At 40.5% G+C, this 20068-nt stretch overlaps 3 protein-coding genes across 3 annotated transcripts; all 3 read right to left on the bottom strand.

Annotated features, from left to right (window-relative positions):
- Window positions 1–1522: 1522 nt before the first annotated feature.
- c17h10orf53 (chromosome 17 C10orf53 homolog) lies at window positions 1523–2144 on the bottom strand. The gene is made up of 3 exons (XM_033613988.1): window positions 2004–2144; window positions 1799–1918; window positions 1523–1693 (listed from the first exon to the last, which is right to left on the bottom strand). Exons 1-3 carry the CDS (start codon window positions 2095–2097, stop codon window positions 1629–1631), a joined length of 279 nt encoding a protein of 92 aa, XP_033469879.1. The 5' UTR covers window positions 2098–2144; the 3' UTR covers window positions 1523–1628.
- A 515-nt stretch (window positions 2145–2659) lies between these two features.
- On the bottom strand, window positions 2660–13388 carry chata (choline O-acetyltransferase a). Its single transcript, XM_033614050.2, has 15 exons — window positions 13068–13388; window positions 11262–11347; window positions 10661–10852; window positions 10231–10349; window positions 9647–9700; window positions 9374–9554; window positions 7897–8074; window positions 7639–7808; window positions 6967–7067; window positions 6729–6857; window positions 6503–6625; window positions 6265–6406; window positions 6125–6187; window positions 5888–6025; window positions 2660–4379 (listed from the first exon to the last, which is right to left on the bottom strand). Exons 2-15 carry the CDS (start codon window positions 11307–11309, stop codon window positions 3954–3956), a joined length of 2064 nt encoding a protein of 687 aa, XP_033469941.1. The 5' UTR covers window positions 11310–11347; window positions 13068–13388; the 3' UTR covers window positions 2660–3953.
- A 516-nt stretch (window positions 13389–13904) lies between these two features.
- Window positions 13905–16606, bottom strand: slc18a3a (solute carrier family 18 member 3a). Its single transcript, XM_033612612.2, has one exon. The coding sequence runs from the start codon at window positions 16057–16059 to the stop codon at window positions 14500–14502; it is 1560 nt and encodes a 519-aa protein (XP_033468503.1). The 5' UTR covers window positions 16060–16606; the 3' UTR covers window positions 13905–14499.
- Between the last annotated feature and the right edge of the window lie 3462 nt (window positions 16607–20068).

The following is a 20068-nucleotide window of genomic DNA, read 5'->3' as shown; positions in this document are numbered from 1 at the left end:
TAACGCACTCAAAGGTTTTGATGATATGACCAGACCAATCTGCTGTTAGCAGACTTGAAATATATATATATATCGATGTGTGACTGACATTAGAGCCAGTTTGCAAGTTGTATGATTGTCTTCAAGCTGTGCCACTGATATCTTCTCAATATTCTGCTACTGTTTTTAGTTACTGTTATGTCATACTTTTCACATCTGGCTGTAGTAATTGTACACACAAGGGTAAAAATTTGCTTATGCAGCCCCTGTTGACCGCCCACACCACACCTATCCCCTTCTGTGCATCATGTATGCACCTTGTCCTCTCCCAGTTTCTCATTAAAGGTATACTCTGCAGGTTTGTCAGTAACTGTTTGTGAACACACATACCGGCAAAAGTGAAAGTAAAAGCTAACCCCAGATGGCAATGGTTGCATTTTTTTGGTGATGTGGTCCTCGAAAGCGTAAGGTAAGGTAAGGTAAAACTTTAATGTCCTCCGAGGGGCAATTTGAGATACAGACAGTGGTCATAAGTACAACAAAACAGACATTACAATACATAACACACAGAATCCAGAATCACACACTGTCAGTGGTAAATCATGGACGATCATGGCTACATTTTTACAAAGCTTTGACCTCACCTGAGCACTGTGGGGGTACACACCCATAAGCGTCCCTAACACAGAAAATAAGAAAATACAGGCAGAGTCTCTTCAGAGAAATACACAACAACACACTTCTAGCGGGTCATAAGTAATGATTAAAAAGGATTACTTCTGTATCAGTGTATGCTTTGTTTTTTAGGAAAGTCCTGTATAGTATACCTTTGATTAAAGTACCCACAGTGGACTGCACATGGCATATTTGTTGTTTGCCCAGAAACCCAGAAATCATCTTGTAAATGTGCTGGAGTTATACAACTGTGAGTCAATTATAAGAAGCAGAGAAATATTTGGAGATATACTTCATTAATCCGTGAGGGGAAACTCAATGTTTTTACTATGTTGTCAGGCCTGAAATACACAAACAGCCCCTATATATGCATTAAATAATAAGCCAGAGAGGGCTGCCCATGGAGTAGGTGGGGGGTTGGTTTCTTGCTCAAGGGCAATGTCCGGGAGGCAAACTGGCACTTTTCCACCTGCCATGCCACCCTCTGTTTTCCAACTCAAGTTCCTATAGACTAAGCTTCTGCTGCCCCAAAAGTGAATTTGTCCTAACTAAACATAATGTAGGGGTAAGCAAAAAGTAGACCTAAACATAACCCTGGAATATGCACCAGATGAGTGCAATATAAGCTTACACAATGAATGTGTTAAAACCTTATTTGACAAAGGCCCCTCTAAAAAAGACTGGCCCACAAGATAATGATGCAAGTCCCACTGCAGTGCACATTAATGATGTAAATTCCCTTACAGATCTGCAATACCAAATCACATACAGTTAATGTGCAACTTCTGGGGCCCAGGGGCAGCAGCCTTGCAATAATGTAGGCCTACTGTCAGCGCTGTTAAACCCATCACCAACAGCATGAAGCAACTCAGATAAAAAAGCAGAAATTTATTTATATATAAAAGTAACTGTTGTCTGGGTTATTGAATAAGAAAATAGCAAATATGCACATGGGTGTTTGTTTTCTGTCATCTTCAGTAAGCGTTGTCCACAGCAGTCACAGCCTCTTTACAGACAGGGTCCAGCTGTCCATCTCCACCTTCAGGGAAAAGAAACATGATCAGTGACTCTGGTTTACATCACAGTGACATCACATCAACGTCACACGTCGCCTTCGTTTTCCGTCACAGCTCACCAAACTCACCAAACTCTAGCTGCTGTATGTTACAGCTGAAGACGAGCTCCCCGTTGACCACGAGCTCCACCATGTTCCACTCGCGCGTTTCCTCCAAGACGTACTGGTGCCCGCGCGCCTCCAGAGCGGCTGCGGACATGTTGGACGGTGGACAAACAGTGTTTAACCTCACCTAAAATAGTCAAGAAAGCAGACAACATGTGGGTGTCCTTACCCTGGAGACCCTGCAGGCGGAAGGTCCTGTGTTTAACCACTCCACTGGATTCATAAGGTCCGTAGCAAAGTGTCACACGCGCGTTTTTCGGCATTGTTTGCTGTAGTCACCTGGGTAACCGTCACACACAGTGCACCCATTGCAAACATGGCCTCTCTGAAATGTGTCCAGCAATCCCATTTGTTCCACTTGTTAAAAAGAAGAGGCTGTATTACACTTATTCAGGCTATATCATCCAATAGTTAGACACACTACATTACATGTATGAGTATTACTTTATCACCCTTTGTCTTGCATATTTTGACTCATATTTAAACTGTTATAATGTTTTAAACAGCTATAGGCCCAGTGTGTGACCCTTGCCCAGGGAACCTACTGGTTGTTCTGGTTGTTACTGGTTTGTGAACATTAATTTTAGGCATTATCTGGCACAATAATTTCCTTCAGGATAAATAAAGTTCTGTTGAATTGAACTGAATTGAATTAGACTATAGTAAGTCAAATACTAGGCTATGAGATGTTTCCAAATCCTTATAAGATATTAAGCCTCAATATGAGAACCACACTATACCCTTTAAAAGATATTAATAACAGATTTCATAAGATGCTTTTTCCACTAAATGAAAAGTTTTCTGATAATTAGGACTCAGAGTCTCTTCAATTCAAGAAACTTTATTATACATTTGACCTTGTACCATATATCACAGATAGGAAACTATAATATAACTTACTATGTCATGATGATAATTATTCTTTACAAAAAATAAATAAATTCATATAATTCCAAGAGTTGTGTTTAACGCTGGCACATTTACAGTGGTATTGATTAATGTGCATTGTCTTTGTAAAAATAAATACAGAATTTTTTTTTATAAATCAAATTGACATATTCTGATTGCTTAATGCCACTGCTCCATAAATTCAGAGCAGGTAGAGACACACAGAGCTGCTTCATGTGCACTAAATGGATATGTGAATCACAAAACACATTTAGAAGAGATTTTTTTTAAAAACTTAAACATGGTATCTACTCTGTAAACAGCAAAATGAACTTAAGCCCTAATATGATTAGCTTTTTTTTCTGTTGATGTTCAGCAGTACTTAATAAATACAATATTTGGACAGTCATAAACACAGTGATCACCTCTGGTTAGTAAGTTTCCTGTACTTACTTTTATAGTTTACATTTACACTTTGTAACATTAAGTTATATCATACAAAAATAAATAACTTAATTGCTATATTCTGCTCACAAATGTACAAATACACAGTTTAATCACATTTAACATTGTTTGATAAACTAAACAGTATCCCTTTAAAATCCTGGTAAGTTTTTTTCCAGTACAATATGAACTAATTGTCTAGTGAACTTTATAAAAAAAAATTTAGTAGACATTTAAGTACCTGTATTGTTGGCACATCAGACACAACTTATGAAGACAACACTAATTGCATAGAAGATTGTAGTTATACAGTGTACCTTAATCTTCAGAAAATCATTACATAGCAGCATGCGATTTGCAAATAGATATATACAGAGACAATCAGCCATTTATCATAACTCACAGACTCCTAGATTGCTTTAACAAACAATGCATTTACTCTTTTCTTTGGCTGATTCATCTCAATTTGGTGCAAAACAACAATCAAAACTCAAATGTGGCTTGATTTTTTAGCTTCATATAGTTAAACATTTTGACAGACATTTAAATCACTGCAGTATATGTGATATTTTTTGTGGTACAACACCTGAAAACGTCCTCTGTAAGAACCAACCACTTCTAATATTCTCTAAGAATAAGTAAATTAGATTATCATCAGCACTTCATACATTTTACAGTACAGGATACAACAAAACAGCTTTACGTGACATTTTGGATCACAGTTACATTGTTGCAGCACAAAACACACATTTAAAATCACACTACCACTATTTTCACCATCAGTTTCTTATGATTGATGTCCGTTCTTCAAAGCCTCTCCCAGTGCTGCAGTCTGGGTCTGAGCCTCCACTTTAGTCTGGTCTGGTGTCTTCAGCACAACCTGTGGCAGTGTTTGCTGATTCTTGGTCAGGTCAGCTGGTCTCTGTGGTGTCTTTCTTTGCCAGTTTGTGTCTGTTTGCGTGTGCGTCTCCAGCGTCTGACCCTGTCTTTGCTGGGTCAGATTGGAGCTGGAGTTACATTTATTGCACAGATCCCTCATGTCCAGGAGTCCCTGCTCCAGACACTTGACAAATTTTGCCGAACACGTCTGCTCACTCTCACGGAAACTGGACACAGAGAAGATAATGTGGTCCGACTGAGGGTTGTAGCACGCTCCATATCCATTTGGAACCACGGGTCCGTAGCAGCAGAACATCTCAACAGTTGTAGGAACCTGAGGAAAAAGCCCACAGTTTAACTGGTGTGTTCAAGTACTGCTGTAGGTGGAAAGGTTGAGACAAGACTATTGAGAGTCTGACAGTTATATAAACAAAACCTTTATGACATTTTCTTAAAATCAAGTCTCCATCTCTCTAGTTGTGCCTGTCTTGTTGCTTGTAGTGCACATTAAAGTGATACTCCAGTGATTTAGTATTGACCTTCCATAAATTTGGGGGACTTAAAAAGACAGAAAAGAATTATCAAAACTAAGGTAGCTGAGACTAACCCTATCTTTGTCTCTAGTATGGGTCATGGTCCAAAAATGTTGGAATGTCAGCACTTTCCATGATGCAACTCAGCAGTGTCTTTCATTTAGAGATGCAACAATTAATCAGTTATTGAAAGAATCAATTGAAATTAAATGAATTCCAATTATTTTGTTAACTGATTTGTTGTTTAAGTAATTTTTTAAGCAGCAAATGTAAATCCGCAATAGCTGGGTACACATATGTGCATGCATCCACACATTTCCATATTCTCTCTCACTCACACACATACAAACACAACCTCACCAACACTTATCACTTGTCCATTGATTCCTCCAGCTAGTTGGTGAGTTATGAAAGGGGACATGGCAAAATGGTGTGTTTGCATGTCTGTCTCTGTGAGTGTGTCTTTAGTCATGTGAAGTGAATCTGTTTAGAAGTTATGTGCCTTTTTATTGCAGCCCCCCTTTGTGGCATGAAGAGTTTGTCAGCTGTCCTCTGGCTTGTGACCATCTTTCTGCAAAATCTCGTGCCAGTCTTTGAGTCCATTTGTTAGTTATTGGGATTTTTGTTATAGGCCATTCCCACTATATCACAGTTTTAGCCAACTAGCATGAAGACAAACACTCCTTTACACCCACTCTCACACACTTGACCGCCTTGCCACATTTCAGCCTCCTATGGCTGTGGCTGACAAAAGGTGGGGAAATTTTTGTATACCAACCACAGACTGATCGACCAACAAAGTGAGCTATAGAGCTGCTGGCTGCAGCTAAATATGCTAAAATTCTGATGGTTCCAGGTTCTCAAATGTGAGGATTGAAAGTTTGTCTTGTTATTAAAATTATCCAAGAATTTTTTGGTTCTGGACTGTTGGGCCAACAGACCAAGACACTGGTTGACATCACCCTGTGTTTCAGCATATTGTGATCAAACAATTAATCTAGAAAGTAATCTGCAGATTAATTAATAATGACAATAATCATTAGAGTTGCAGCAATATTCATTAGAAACATCTTGGCTCCTAAATGCAGACTTCTTTCAAACCCCACTCCTACAGTTTGAATATCAAACTTTCTGTTGCAAATTTTATGTCTCAAGTACAAGCCAAGAAAACCATGATGACACTTATGTTAAATTTTCAGACTTTAGAGAGCGCCCTGCGGAGCCACAGAAGAACACATTATAGTGCCTCTTTATTATGCTTTTGATTAAATATACCTTCAGTCTAATCTTTAAAATCAGATGACAGTACCTGACTTGTAGAGAGAATGAACTGATTACTGATGAGATAGGCTTCGTCTTTGAATATTTCTGGCTTCTCTATCTTCAGTTCTTGTGCAATTTCACGTAGTCCGAGTAAGTGATTGTCTATCGCCATCCCTGTAATAGCCTGGAGAGGAGAATGAATGCCTATGTTAGTGTATTTTTTTAACAAGTAAAGTCAACATTGTAACAGGAATCTGGTTAGAGAAGGTTAGAGAATAGTCACCAGAATAGTGTACTTTGTCTGCGCAGTTATTGCACCTCGTAACAGCTCCATCTTTTCTGCATCCTGGAGACATGAACAACAGAGAGTCAGTAACTATACTATTAAATCCCTTTATTTATTTATTCATTTAAACATCTTACACTTGTGCTTGAGCTCCCATCAGTCATTGCTTTGATAAACGTTAGGGCTTCTGGTGTGGCTGAGCGGATGTTGTCCACTCTGCCCTCCTTAAAACGACGTATAGAAGCACTCTCATAGGTCGCCACCTGTCTGCCATGACATCTACAGTAACACACAAAAAGAAAAGCTTTGTATCTTGGTGCTCTGGGTTAATGTGATGTATGAAAATCAGTCCTGTCATAATGATCTTTTTCTTACCGGTAGTAGGCTAACTGAAGAGCAACCTGGATGTAGGCATCTGGACTCATTTTCTGCTTCTTGATGAACTCTTTCCCGTAATTGTAAAATTTGTGGACATTCATGTCCAGATTTTTCACCTGCCTGAGCAAATAAGGATAAATAAGGATATAGGATTAAATCCTGCTGTGAGAGGAGAACATTTGTCCATGAATTTAATTGCACAGAAACCAGAGTAAACCCACACCTCTGTAGTTTGTCAGCAGAAGAAGCGAGGAGTTTGTGAATCTCTGGAGTACACTTCCAGCGGAGCCTGCGTGGTGCAGGCAGCTCGCTCACACTCGCAGCCCTGACCAGCTTTGATGGGCTGCCAATCCTGATGTCACATGGGAATATATAATTTGGCATGTTTTTTTAGGATAGTCTTATTTGGATTTTCTGAGCATATGCCAACCAGTATCACACACACATTTTCCATCTCTTACATGTATTTGAGTAGATACTCTGTGCACTGGACGAGGACGATTCCCTCAAATGGCGAGTGTTCACACACGACTCCGCAGCAGCCGTCAGCTCCTACGACAAACTGACACAGTCATGCTATTGTCAATGTGAATTTCTTGAGTTGAACCAAACTGCAATGCTAGATTATCTGACATTCAACTCATATTCAGTTGCATCGCTATACTTGTGCATTCTGCTCTTTACTGTAACCACATGTTCCTGCATATACATTTCATCCACATGTTACACCCTGCAGTGAAGAAATAATTTAGAAAGGAAGCCTCAAGTTCATTCAAGTGATCTGAATTCTTCATCAAAACATCTCCATCAAAGTTCATGCTAATGACATCAGGCTGACAGCTTGTAATCCAATGGGAACGTCCACTCTCTATCAGAATTTCTTTAAATGTAAATTCTTGATTTGGTATGGGATTGGCTAATTACATCCAGAGAGAGGAACATAAATTTAATACTTATGTTATTTTCCACACTAATTAAGGAGTTGTAGCATCCCTCAGTCATCTACATGCCTTTCATCCTCACGTGATTCTTTCTTTTCCCCAGTTCTCTAAGAAAATGCAGGGCACACAGTGTGCTGTAAGTTAAGGAGGCACACATTAAAGTAGCCATACTAGCTTGCTGTGCTCACTAACCTGCATTGGCTTGTCATACCAGCGGTTGCCTCCATTCTTGGCCACTCCTCCGCCATGCAGCATCAACATGGCACGTGTGGTGTCACTTTGCTCAACCCCAGTGGCGTCATCCAAACAGACTAGACAGAGACAACGCTCAATCATGTCCAGAGAGTCCCTGTTAGTAGACTCTAGAGCACAACACATACAAAAAAATTGTCAGTTTGGTGGAGCAAACAGTCTTGGAAACACTGACATCCACCTGACTTAGTCTCATACCTCTCATTAGCACACTGCGAGACTCGGCCCACTCTGTCCGTCCATCTGACGTGAGGAGACCAATAGGTGGGAGCCGCTCTTCTTCGTTGTCAGCCATCCTGGCGATCTTCTCCAGCTGAGTCAGCAGGTCTCTTTCATTCAGGCGGCGGAAGTTGATTACCACATCCAGCACGAAGAACTGGACAGAGGTTCAGTAATTGGTTGTAAATCTGTACTGCAGGCTGAAGCACATAGAAGTATTGTTTCCAGACAAGACATGGGGACATGGGGATGTCTGGCAGGATGTGCATAGTGAGGGGCAGCAGAGACTTTAAGATGAATTCTGATTAAGTCCAACAGAGCAAGAAACAAATGATCATAATGTCAGACATTTTAAAACAGCAACAGTTTGGCTAGATGTTCTTTTCTAACCACTTTATTTGGAGGTAAAACAAAGCAAGCACACCCAGAATATTTGTAATAATCCCTCATTTCACCAGAAACCAGTGTGTGTAGAGGAATACAGTATGCACAGGCTGAATCATGGTGTTTCAGTTTAGTCTAGAGTGGCAATACTGGTCCATTACTAGTAAGTGAGTATCTTCAACTGCTTTTTCCATAGCTGCTTATCCTGTTGGGGGTCGCAGGGGCTGGAGCCTATCCCAGCCAACACTGGGCAAGAGGTGGGGTACACCTTGGACAGGTTGCCAGACTATCGCAGGGCTGACACATAGAGACAACCATTCACACTCACATTCACACCTACGGGCAATTTAGAGTCACCAATTAACCTGCATGTCTTTGGACTGTGGGAGGAAGTCGGTGTACCTGCAGAAAAGCCACACTGACACGGGGAGAACATGCAAACTCTGCACAGAAGGGCTCCCCCACTTCAGGGTTTGAACCAGGAACCCTCTTGCTGTGAGGCAACAATACTAAACACTGTACCACCGTGCCGCCCTCTCTTTAACTGATTTACTTTTTTGAAGACTTGTTTGAGCTTATTTGACTCTTCTTCTTGTCTGTGTCTTGTGGCTGTTACCCATTGGGAATTAAGTTTTGTGCCCCCAGAGCCTGTTTACAGTACCATCAGATACAGTGAGTGATGATCCAAATGTTCTGCTGTGACAGGGACACGATGTATTATAAGTGTAACTGTGACTCTGTGAGCTGATCTGTTCTGAATTCAGCTCAGATGTTTAATCTGAAGGCTCATTCTTGACCTTGTGATGAAGAAGAACCAAAAGGATCAAGACTGCTTTGTCAGACTGCTCTTTCCAAAGTCAAGAATTAATGTTCATGCTTCACCTATATGCCAACACAGATGAGAGGTCCTGAACGTGCTAAGCTCAAATGTCAGCTGATTCATTACCATGTCAACTAAACAAACTCATCATCTGCTGATTGTGACCATATGATGTGGTTGAAAACATCAGAAAAAACTAGTAACTGGTCCTTTGTCTGAAGTCTGTGGCATGTTTTTCTCAGTGTGTCTGACCTGGTTTTTACAAGCCACAATGATGTGTTCAGGTTCTGGCATCACGCTGCTCTCCTGGGCCACCAGTGTGTCCCTCTCAGACCCCGGTAGGCGGTAGGAAGTGAAGAGGCGATAGTACTGCTCCATACACAGAGGAGTTCCAGCCAGCTGGCCCCGGGCGTAGTCTACAGGGAGAGCACGTCTACACACAGATATATATTACTCTGTCAGGCCTTGTATTCACACATGACCCACAGCTGAAGATGATCGTGCTCACATTGTACGTCAACTTACGAATCAAGAAGTGTCTTATACTCCAAAACTCCAGAAATCAAGTGTGCGGCAAACCTAGAAAAGAAAACCTTCACTTTGTAAAAGACTTCCCAATACACACACATGTTGTACTCAGTTACTTCCTCTCATTCTCTCTGTACTTGTGGCAATAATTTGCTACATTTAGCCTCGTTCTAGTGTTGCTGTATTACACCTATCAGTATAAATGCTGTATGTAAATCATCTGGTTAAGGAGATCAATACCACGTTAACCAAACCACAGCCTTCATTGCCTCTTAGCCTTGACACCAGAGACCTGGCGTGGCCACTCGGTCCTTGAGGTGTTGTGGGTAATGACCCTATCTGTTAATGTGTAGCAAGGAAGTGTTCAATTTCCTATAATCAATCAAAGCCAGTCTATGAGTAATTTATACAGTTCGCTATCATTTCTCAGGTCTTTATACTGTAACCATCAAAAAATGCCTTTATTACAATGCATGGTAATTACAGCTTGTTTATTTACAGTATCTGTTGTAAACATCTGTGTCCTGTCCTGTGAGATTTTACTCATGACTCCTCTGTCTCTGTTGTGCAGCGTCTTGTACCGTAAAGAGTCGATGGGAGCCCTGAAGTGCTGCTGTGGGAAGACCATCACAGGACTGGAGTTGACGGGCAGAGCCAGTCTGTTGTTCAGGTACATGTCATTCAGCCAGTACTCATACACCTACAGTCAGGCATGGAGAGATTTGCTTAAAGGCCTAAGTATCTGTTTACATCAGTAAGGTTTCTAAACAACTGTGTAAATTAAACCTATAACACAGAAAGCAGTTTATTTGCTCTTATAAATCATACATCAAATTTGTATTTAAAAATATAAATGACTGGTTTGCACTTTATGTGTTCTTAGCAGTGTTAATCATTCAAGTCTGAACTTTAAAATAAACAGGCACATAAGTTTCATTATTAAGTGTCACCAGTTGAAAACAATTTGTCAAGGGATTTGAAATTACTTGACTTTTGACTAATTTTATTTACCCAGTTTGCCTTGTTCTCCCTCCTCTCCGTGAGTTTGCTCTGTAGTAGCTCCCCCACTCCTCCAGGGGCTCCAAACTGCTTCACTGCATTTTGGGTCTTGTTGAACTGCTCCTCTGTGAGCAGGTGCTTCATGCACCTCAGGTACATGTCCAGTGTTTCTTTCAGGGCCGGGACTGGCAGCTTAGGAAGACCCTGAGCAGTGTTAGGGAAGAAAAACTCTTTATTTTACCTAAATTTGTAACAGCAGTTCATTTAAATTTCTGAATCTCCTCTGTCACATGCATTTCACCTTTTTATAAATAGAATTTATCATGAAAATACTTTAAATCAATAATTATTCACTTTGCAGTTGTACTACTACTTGTTGTATTACTTGTTATTCCCTTCACTTGACACAGAATAAGATATTTAATTAAAATTTCAAAGCATATTCTTATAAAATATCATTCATAGATTCCTAAAGTCACTTTTATGTCTCAGCTTTAATAATATTCTTAACTTCAATTTGATTTTTGATGTTCCAAACTAATCTATCATGCTTATTCTAGTGAAGCATACATTTATACAATATAAATATGTGTATATATACATATGTATTTACATCGCTGCCCCCTAAGTCCTTGGAGGGCTCTTGGTCCAGAACTGGCATGTTGGCAGTGCGCAGAAGAGCAGCCTTTGAGACAGACTCTGTGTCCACAAATAAAATTATATCAGTAACAAGTTCCGGCAATTTAGAATATCCATCAGTCACTATTACAGTCTGCAGTTCACTTTAAACGCTGCACTACTGTGAGAATTTAAGACAAATGTACAGCAGTACTCAATAAATAAAATGCATCACTTCAGTAAACTCTCTGGGTGTTCAGCTCAACTCAAGTGTACATGTGAGACCAGCTAATGAAGCTCTAGGGGAGAGTTGAAGTAACTCTTTTTTGGGAGCTGAACTTTGAACCCTGCTCAAGAGTTAAAACATAAATCCCAAGTCGAGTAAAATACAGCTCTGTCCTTGAGTTGATTTTATCATTAACTACTTTTGTAGCGTTAACAGACAACACTTAGAAGTAGGTTTTATTAACATGTGTGGAGTTAATATTTTACAATACTAAAAAGGTTTTAGGTGAAAATAATCACACACACAAAAAAACATTGATTATTCTAAATGTTTAAGTTGCAAAATCCTTCCACAGTGTGTTCAAAACTCCATGCGGCATGGATAAGTTCTTGTATAACAAAATAGAATTAATGCTTTTTATGTTACAGCAAACATTCATATTAAAACAAACTGATAAGGCAGCTATAGCAGTCACATTGTGTGCTCAAAATAAAAGTGACAAATAAATAAAACAAGTAAATAAAATGGATGTATAGACAAAACTGTGCACACATTGTCAATACAGTACATATAGTTATTTTAACACTGCATAAAACTTATCTGTGATGCAGGATCATGTCAACATGAAGGGCTTCTAACTTTAAACATGTAAAACATTAAAGCAAGAATCACTTCACAATGTTGACAACCTAAATAAAATGATTCTCTGATGCAACAAAAAAAGACGAATCACCCCTATTTGGGTATCAAAACATCTGACATGCCTTATCTCTCCCACCAGTATCTTCCTGGGGATGTTTTCACTCACATGGAAAGCATGGAAACAGGTTTCATACCAAACATTACTAAAACAATCATTGTGCAAAATGATAGTGGTTAATTTTCTGAACACTGGCATGTTTTCAACAGTGCCTGTGCAATCAAGGAGGCCAACACAATATTCAACTTCATAACACTTAAATCATTATGTAAGGTTGACAGTGGCTTGTGAATCAATGTGAAGATGCACATATGTCTTCTGTGTATTCTAGTGTTTAAACTACGCATTTTAATTCCAATAACAAACTACAGAAAACAGGTGTCTTTTTTTTTTGCAAGTGACAACCTCAAATTCTTGTGTGTTAAGCTTCAAAAATACATCATTATATTGAAGTTACTCTGACAATTAATCTCTCACAACCTGACATTTAGTTTGGAAAGTAAAATAGAGCTATTACCTGCCTTAAGAGTCTAAACAAAGTCTAAGGAGATACCTCTAGGCTCGGCAGCAGCAGAGATGTACCGATAGTCTGAAGGGATTAATTGACATCGCAGTCGAGTTGAATCACGCTCAACACCCAGTGAATGAACACCAAAATATTACTCCGCCAAAGATAATGCTTGAACCCAAGCTGCTGTCTACATGAGAAAATAAACTCCAAAAATCTAACTCCATCACTCTTTTTAATCTAACTCCAGATTATTCCACTCCAGAAATTTGCTGTGCACTTTACAAGATGTTCAAATACAGCACTCTTAAATAACATTTACCAAACTGAAATAAACCATCACTTAAAAATTAAATGTTTTACTCACCAGAAAGAAAAAAGACAATCCCACTCGTCCTGGGGATCAAGCAACGATTTTAGGTTCATTCATTCAGCCGTGAATCCATTTCTGGGGTAATTTCTCTTTAAATTTCACTATTTTTCTCCTGCCATCATTTTGAGCATATTTGAATCCTCAGCATGGCAAGAGCGCAACTCCCTCGCTGGCTCAGGAGGGATGCTGAGAGGGTACCTCACCCTCCTGGCTGCCAGGCTCCTCCCAGAAGTCCTGCTATTCGCCGAGAAGTTTATTTGGCACTTTACATCTTCAGCCCACCTTATTTAGACACCGGCTGAACGCCTCGGATGCTCACACGCTGTGCAGGGGAACAATTAGGATGTGTTTTGCATGGACTTCTTCCTTTGGCTGTCTGAATTTATAACACTTTCCGTCGGCGCATACATTGCTTCCACCTCACTGCATCTGACAGACTTAATTGGCGTTGTGTATATTTAATATTATATGCAAAGATTTGCGTTTTGGAGGAGCACAGATGCTTTGACAAACGGTTTGTTGACATAAAATTATTGTTAGAATTTGTACCCAAACTATTTTTTTAGAAGTTGCCGTTTAACTAATGAGCATCACAAAAGTATCTCTGGGTAGGCCTCAGTAAGTTTAATTTTCGATTTTTCAATTAATGCACACACAAAGGCAAAAATGCAGGAGTGTAACACTTTATAAATATAACCACAATTCTTATGTATTATCATGATAATTCTGTTAGTATGGACCCTTCACCTGTTGTGGACAATAAATGTGTCATTTACTGTAAAAAGTAATTTCATTAATTGCCTAAATAAATGATTCCCATGACCAGTCTCATTCACATAATATTCATTTAATTATGTACATGAATATACATGTATGTACAGTCGCAGATCACACAATGAGGCTATGCATTCCAGAAGTACATCATCCAAGATAAACAAAATAACCAGACAACAAGACGCACATTTCAGTCCATGTTCATCTCTCCAACAGCGTCGTGTGACACAGTATTGCATATTCAGTTTAGCAGCACAACTCTGGCAAAAAAAAAAAAAAATACTGAATACAGGTTACATTGAAAGACGCATACGTTACAATTGTTCTTTCCTTAAAATACATTTACATATAATCCCTGAATATGAGTCAGTTTCTGATACAGTGATAAATACTGTTAATGAGTAGACATTTATCTCAACAAATCATTCACGATACTCTCACTTTAAGATGAACAAACGCCAGCGAGCGCCTTTCTACTGCAAAAGCTTGAAGCTACTTGATTTGACAATACCCGGAGGAATTGTCACCAGGAGCAGTAAATAATTTATGTCGTTACACAATCCTAATCGTGTTATGCAACTGATTGAATCGGACGGGATGCACACAACTCTACATGGGCACTTTGATAGTTTTACACTCAGTTAAAGGTCTTTTACGCATACTCTCCTCCTGAGGATTCCTCCTCCGAGTACGATCGTTGCGCAAAGGTTTCAATGCCATTCTCGTCGATCGTTGTACACAAGCCCTTTCTTTTCTTCTCTCGTTGCTCCATCTTAATCGTATCATACAGCCCCGTTGGGCCATCCTCCAGGAGCATGTTTCTCTCGGAGAAAGAAGGCTTCATCTGTGCCACGTTCTTCAGCAGAAGGAGCGCCGGTGCGTAAAGCACATTGGCGAGGCCCATGCCGAGGTTGAGCTGAACAAAGCCCAGGTCGTGCACTATCTGTCCAGCCACCACGGGCCCCAGGGCATAGGCCACGCAGTAAGAGATGTCTGCGATGGCGTACACGCTGCCATACACCGACACATGTCGCACATCCACCAGGAAACCCAGTGTTGGCAGGAGCGCCGTGTCCACGAAGGCAATGCCAAAACAGATTCCGCACAGCGGGATCATGAGCTGTCCAAAGTTTTTACAGGCAGGCACGGTGCAGGAGCTCGCGCCTATGAACACCATACCTATAGCCCCGTAAAACCACTGGAGGTGAGGGTACTTGGCTGCTAATTTGACAGTGAGATATACGCCTAAAACATGAGGGAAGAAGGCAGGGAACCATGTCATGCCGATCTCCCACTGGCTGGCATGCATGGTTTCCTCCATCCAGTTGGCAATAGTGGGTTCAAGGAAGGCGAGAGGGATGTTACAAATTGTCAGAGCACCAGCCACTACAGCTATATAAGGGTCAATCATCAGTTTATAAATGGGGGTGCCCACTGGCATGTTTTCTCTCTCTCGGTTAGAGAAGGGCTTCAGCACAGTCAGGCACAATACACCGTCAGTGAGGCAAATCAAGGCCAGGATCAGGAAGGGCACCCGCTTCCCTGCAAACTGATAGAGGACCCCTCCAAAGGGGGGCGCCACAAGACTTCCAAAAGAGATGAACGCCAAGGCAATACCCAGCGCTTTGCTCCTCTCTGTGTCCTCTGTGTACCTGTCTGCGATCAGAGCGATCCCCGCAGTGTCCGCGAAAGCCGAGCCGAGGCCCTGCATGCTGCGCGCCAGGAACAGAGTCGCGTAGTTTTCAGCGAAGGCAAAAGTGAGGGTGGACAGAAACATGACATTGAGACCGATGAAAAGTGGAATATCATAGCCGACCCTGTCTATGAACGTGCCACTTAGCGGGTTCACCAGGAGCTGCAGGATGGCCTTGGAGGCAAAAAGAACACCAATCTGTAGGTCGAAGTTCCCCTTGCTTGTTTTGTGGACGGTGCTGTTAGTGAAGTTGGAGTGCCGGTCAACGACTTGAGCGTCATCCGCTGCTTTCTGTAGCTCTTCAAGGTAGTCGGGTATAATTGGCACAATTACCATGTAAAGCATGTTGTCTAACAAAAGTGCTATACAGACTATTACTAGAATAATCCGTTTCTGCCGATCTGGGTCTTGGATTACATTGCCCAGTTGTTTAGTTCTTTCGCCCATCTGGGACAGTTTGGAGGCGGCAGATTGTGCCATATTAGTGGCTTGTCCCTCTGTGGTCCCCTCCGGCTCCATGATTTTCTCCCTTTCCGGCTCAAGTCTTGTCTTTTGAGAAAGAAAATCGGCTTCCCCCAGTTGATTTGTTTAAAGAATTACGCACGCTTGGCACATCTGCTCTGTCTTTTATTTAGTTTTCTTTTTCCAGCACCGGGAGCTCCACTAATGAGCTAGATAACTTCCCTCTGCTTTACCTCTTCTCTGTCCCTTGCGCCGTCCGTCATCGCACGCGCTTTTCCACTCCCGTGACTTGGACTCGTTTTATCCCCGTCTTCCCTAGTTGCTTCATTGTCTCATATCCCGTCATTCAGGTGACGCGCTGGTCCCGGGCAGCACTCACAGGTTGGGGATTCACCCACAGCTCACAGTGTCGGCTTCACCAGCGCACTCGCTGTTTTAGGTCCGTCTGCTGCGTCCCTTCGGCTCCCAGACGCTCCCAGCTGTCTCCAATCACCTGTAACACTGTGAGCTAAGTCATCATTTCACATCAGCCGGACTAGTTTTGTCGGCCGTGGAAGGAATACACACTGCAGTTTGTTGACTCCCATAGGTGCCCCCCTCCCCACCTTCGCCGATGGCTGTGACGCACAGTCCTGCTGCTCTCCAGAAGATCTTTTATGCTAATTAAATACAAAATCCCGAGTGCGCACTGCTGTCCAGTCAGTTGCTTTAAGACAGAGGCGAGGGTGCTTACTCCAGTTAATGTTACACTTAAATAACCAAATAGCGTCTACGTACAATTTTAGACATTAAAAGTAGGGAAAGTATATAAGTCTTAAAATCTCTGGCAATTCGGCTCAGTAACATCAAGAAACATGTTGTTATCAATTTTAATCTCAAAGTTAACAGTGCAACATGGAGAAAAAAAATCCGTTTTCCGCGTTACTTGAGGAAACAAAACGGATTCAGTGTGTGTGTGTGTGTGTGTGTGTGTGTGTGTGTGTGTGTGTGATTTAGTGATTGTAAAAAATGAAAATAAAGATCTTACCACTTTGTGTCTAAACAGATCTTCATAATCAATATTCAAAGATCTGAGAAAAAAATGACTTTACGCACAACTGACAGCTGATTTTAACCCTTATCATCTACATTTAAATACATTATTGTCCTTCAGCGCCAACTTCCTCTTACTTTTCTTTTCAAATATGTTCTTTTGCACAAAATATACTCTGTTGAACATTTGTTTTCCTTTGCAAAAATATAGCTTTTAAAAGAACATCCCAAAAGTCGTTCATATCGCTTCGGTTAAATCTGGAGATACAGTTCTATCATATTTGAAAAAGACTTAAAGAGCGCTTTTTAAACAACATAAGACGAGTGAACTGCGGGTTTAAATACAGCTTGACACCGCCATCTTCCGGTGCAGAGAAGCTTCAGCAGCTGTCACCAACATTTACTATACTCCGTGAAAGCAATTTACTAATGAGGCTGAATAATTTGATTTCAAATGCACATCTTTGGAGATTTTTTTTCAGCTGTTTTTCCAGGCTCTTTTCAAGATATTGACACCTGTTAGATTACCGTTTTTAAATCAGGAATGTTGGTTTGGAAACTGCAAAGGACGCGTTTCTTGTCTATTTCAGTTGCTTCTATATGTTGTTAGAATGAATAATTTCACCACATGGTCGGCTTTTGCAGTGGACTACAGATTGATGATCACATCTGAAACATGACAAAGAGCAGTACTGACATCTAGTGGCAGAAGAATGAACTGGAGAAATTGAAGAAAGCGTTGAAACCTGAAAAGGTCCCTACTACTGTACCAGATTCCATCAAAATATTTTATTCTACATCTGAAAAAAGAACAAAATCCACTGATTCCTTTTCAAAAACATGATTTGATGGTAATTAATTTTATGAATGTAATCAAGGTTTAGAGAGGCAGACTATCTTTGAATGATATTATGCTTTTAATAATTCAATAACTAGAAATTTGTATGTTGACATCTGAGGTTTCAGCCATGTTGCTTTCATTAGCAGTCAAAATGACTTCCCAGTTGGTTTTATCCTTGGGTGTTATGTGTCCTTATTCAGCCAGTAGATGTCCTCATATCCCTGTACATTCTCACTGACAACAGTTAATGGGCTATCTCTGATTTCCGACTTTATCTATTTATACTTGTCACAGTAAAACAATGTCCACATTATACTGTCTGTGGTCTGAAGTTTGTGGAGAGGCTTCATTTACCAGTCTACATTGCAGTCACAGATGTAGTATAGAGGCATAACAGAGACTCATTTTTAGTGCAAGGTAAACATAAAGACATTTATACGCCACAGAAGCATACATGATGAAAGCAGAAAAAGGTGGCACGCCATAAAAGTGGTCAATGTCTGTGTAGCTTCATGTTTATTGAAATATGTTGCTGACGTTCATCAATCACAGGCCTTCCTGTCACTATGAGGAGTGTTTAAAAGCAAAGTCATTTATATGCAAGACAGCAGCTCTGAACCTTTTTCTTACTAGTGGACTCTTAAGGTGAAGTAGCCTCTACTTGTGACCCCTCAGGACAAGAACTGTGAGCAGTTCAATTGAAAGGTGTCTTTTCTCAGATTGTTTCTTTTTAAGGATTTTTAGGCACCTGAAGAGTTAAAATATTTTACGATACAAAAAACAGACAAAAGTGGGAATATGAGCTCATTTTTTCTGACATTGTTATATATATTTTTTTCTCTTTTGTCTTCCTTTAACCATCTGAGGATCCTTGGGATTTTTTAGAGACCTTTTTGGGGGTCCACTGTGCAACCCAATCAATAGAAAGAATAACCTAATTGAACAACAGACACACCACATACAGGTGCAAACTCTCAAATAGCCACAAGGGGCAGATAAGGAGAAGACAGAAACCCAGGCTTAATAAGTTTAACAATGGACCACCTGGTACAGAGATCAGGAATACAAGAATACAGCCACAAAGGTTAAAAGATTCAGTGTATTCACATTGTACATTGCTGCCACCCCAATCAGCCAAATGTGATCACCAAGATGCAGGAAACACACACAAAATAAATAGATAGATAAAAACCAACACAAAACCACTTTCCATGGTGTGACACCCTCCCTCCCTCCCATGCCCTGGATGGCTCTGTTTGCTGGTTCTCATCTGTTATATTGGGAGAGCTGAGAGGAGGGTCTGTGGCCAATTGAACCACACCTGTGCCTGGTGTGTGCTCCGGCATAAGTACCTCCGTTCTTTGTCGGTCTCTTGTTTTTTTCCTCTCTCTCTGTCCACACACACTGCCACACACCCACACATGCATTGCATTACTGATGACTGACAGTGCACATTGTTTGATTTGTATTTTTATTTTTTGTAAATAAATTATTGTTGCTGTCAGCCAGCCCGTCGTGTTTCCTGTTTTTAACACAGCTTTTGAGCCAGGCAGGTTGCGACAAAAACAAAAGTATTTTTAAAGAAACACATCCAAAGGACACTATAAAAGCAGACCAAAACAAATTGAATGGAAACTATTTATGCTCATACTGTTGGTGAAGATTCTCAGTCATCCAGGTTGTGGTAATCTTAAATGCTATATCGTAGGCAACTGGACTTGCTTGAGTTTCAATTACATTGCAGCCTTTAGATCCATCCTGCAGTCTGTTTTACAGCGCTCTCTCTCAGTACTGGACCATTTTCAAAAATTATTGTTCCCATTAGTCACTTAGACACAAAAACATGGAGAAAAAAAGGGTTTGGGTTAAAAAAATATCAAAGTTTTCCTTGAAAGTCCCAGCTCACACCCTCCATACAAGGTTCTGGTTATGTTGCCGTAACTCTTAAGGGATAAAAGAAAAAGAACACCACTGTGTTCAATAACACCACAGTATCATTCATCAAAACTCTCAAACATGACCTCTACATCAGGAGATCATGTTTACCTTGTATGTAATGCCTCGCCATTGTGTAATCCAGAGTCCCTTTTTTTGTGGCCGTTTGGTGCTCTAAAATTTTAGATCTTTTACTTTGTTTGTTCTATAATGAGCTTTCCGCATACATTTAGACAGAACACACACCGCTTGTCTTTT

Source organism: Epinephelus lanceolatus, chromosome 17 (genome assembly GCF_041903045.1).
Source record: "Epinephelus lanceolatus isolate andai-2023 chromosome 17, ASM4190304v1, whole genome shotgun sequence".
Lineage (NCBI taxonomy): Eukaryota > Metazoa > Chordata > Actinopteri > Perciformes > Serranidae > Epinephelus > Epinephelus lanceolatus.
The sequence above is the reverse complement of the archived record's forward strand: the minus strand, read 5'-3'. Positions and strand labels throughout refer to the sequence as shown.

What these genes read in the sequence shown, in the direction of transcription:
- c17h10orf53 (XM_033613988.1), bottom strand. Translation starts at nt 2,097, where the DNA reads ATGCCGAAAAACGCGCGTGTGACACTTTGCTACGGACCTTATGAATCC. An exon ending in CCGCCTGCAGGGTCTCCAGG is followed by an intron (nt 1,919 to 2,003) that starts GTAAGGACACCC and finishes ACATGTCCGCAG; the next exon opens with CCGCTCTGGAGGCGCGCGGG. An exon ending in CATACAGCAGCTAGAGTTTG is followed by an intron (nt 1,694 to 1,798) that starts GTGAGTTTGGTG and finishes TTTTCCCTGAAG; the next exon opens with GTGGAGATGGACAGCTGGAC.
- chata (XM_033614050.2), bottom strand. Translation starts at nt 11,309, where the DNA reads ATGCCAGTTCTGGACCAAGAGCCCTCCAAGGACTTAGGGGGCAGCGAT. An exon ending in GGGAGAACAAGGCAAACTGG is followed by an intron (nt 10,350 to 10,660) that starts GTAAATAAAATT and finishes GCCTGACTGTAG; the next exon opens with GTGTATGAGTACTGGCTGAA. An exon ending in ATGGGAGCTCAAGCACAAGT is followed by an intron (nt 6,188 to 6,264) that starts GTAAGATGTTTA and finishes TCATGTCTCCAG; the next exon opens with GATGCAGAAAAGATGGAGCT.
- slc18a3a (XM_033612612.2), bottom strand. Translation starts at nt 16,059, where the DNA reads ATGGAGCCGGAGGGGACCACAGAGGGACAAGCCACTAATATGGCACAA.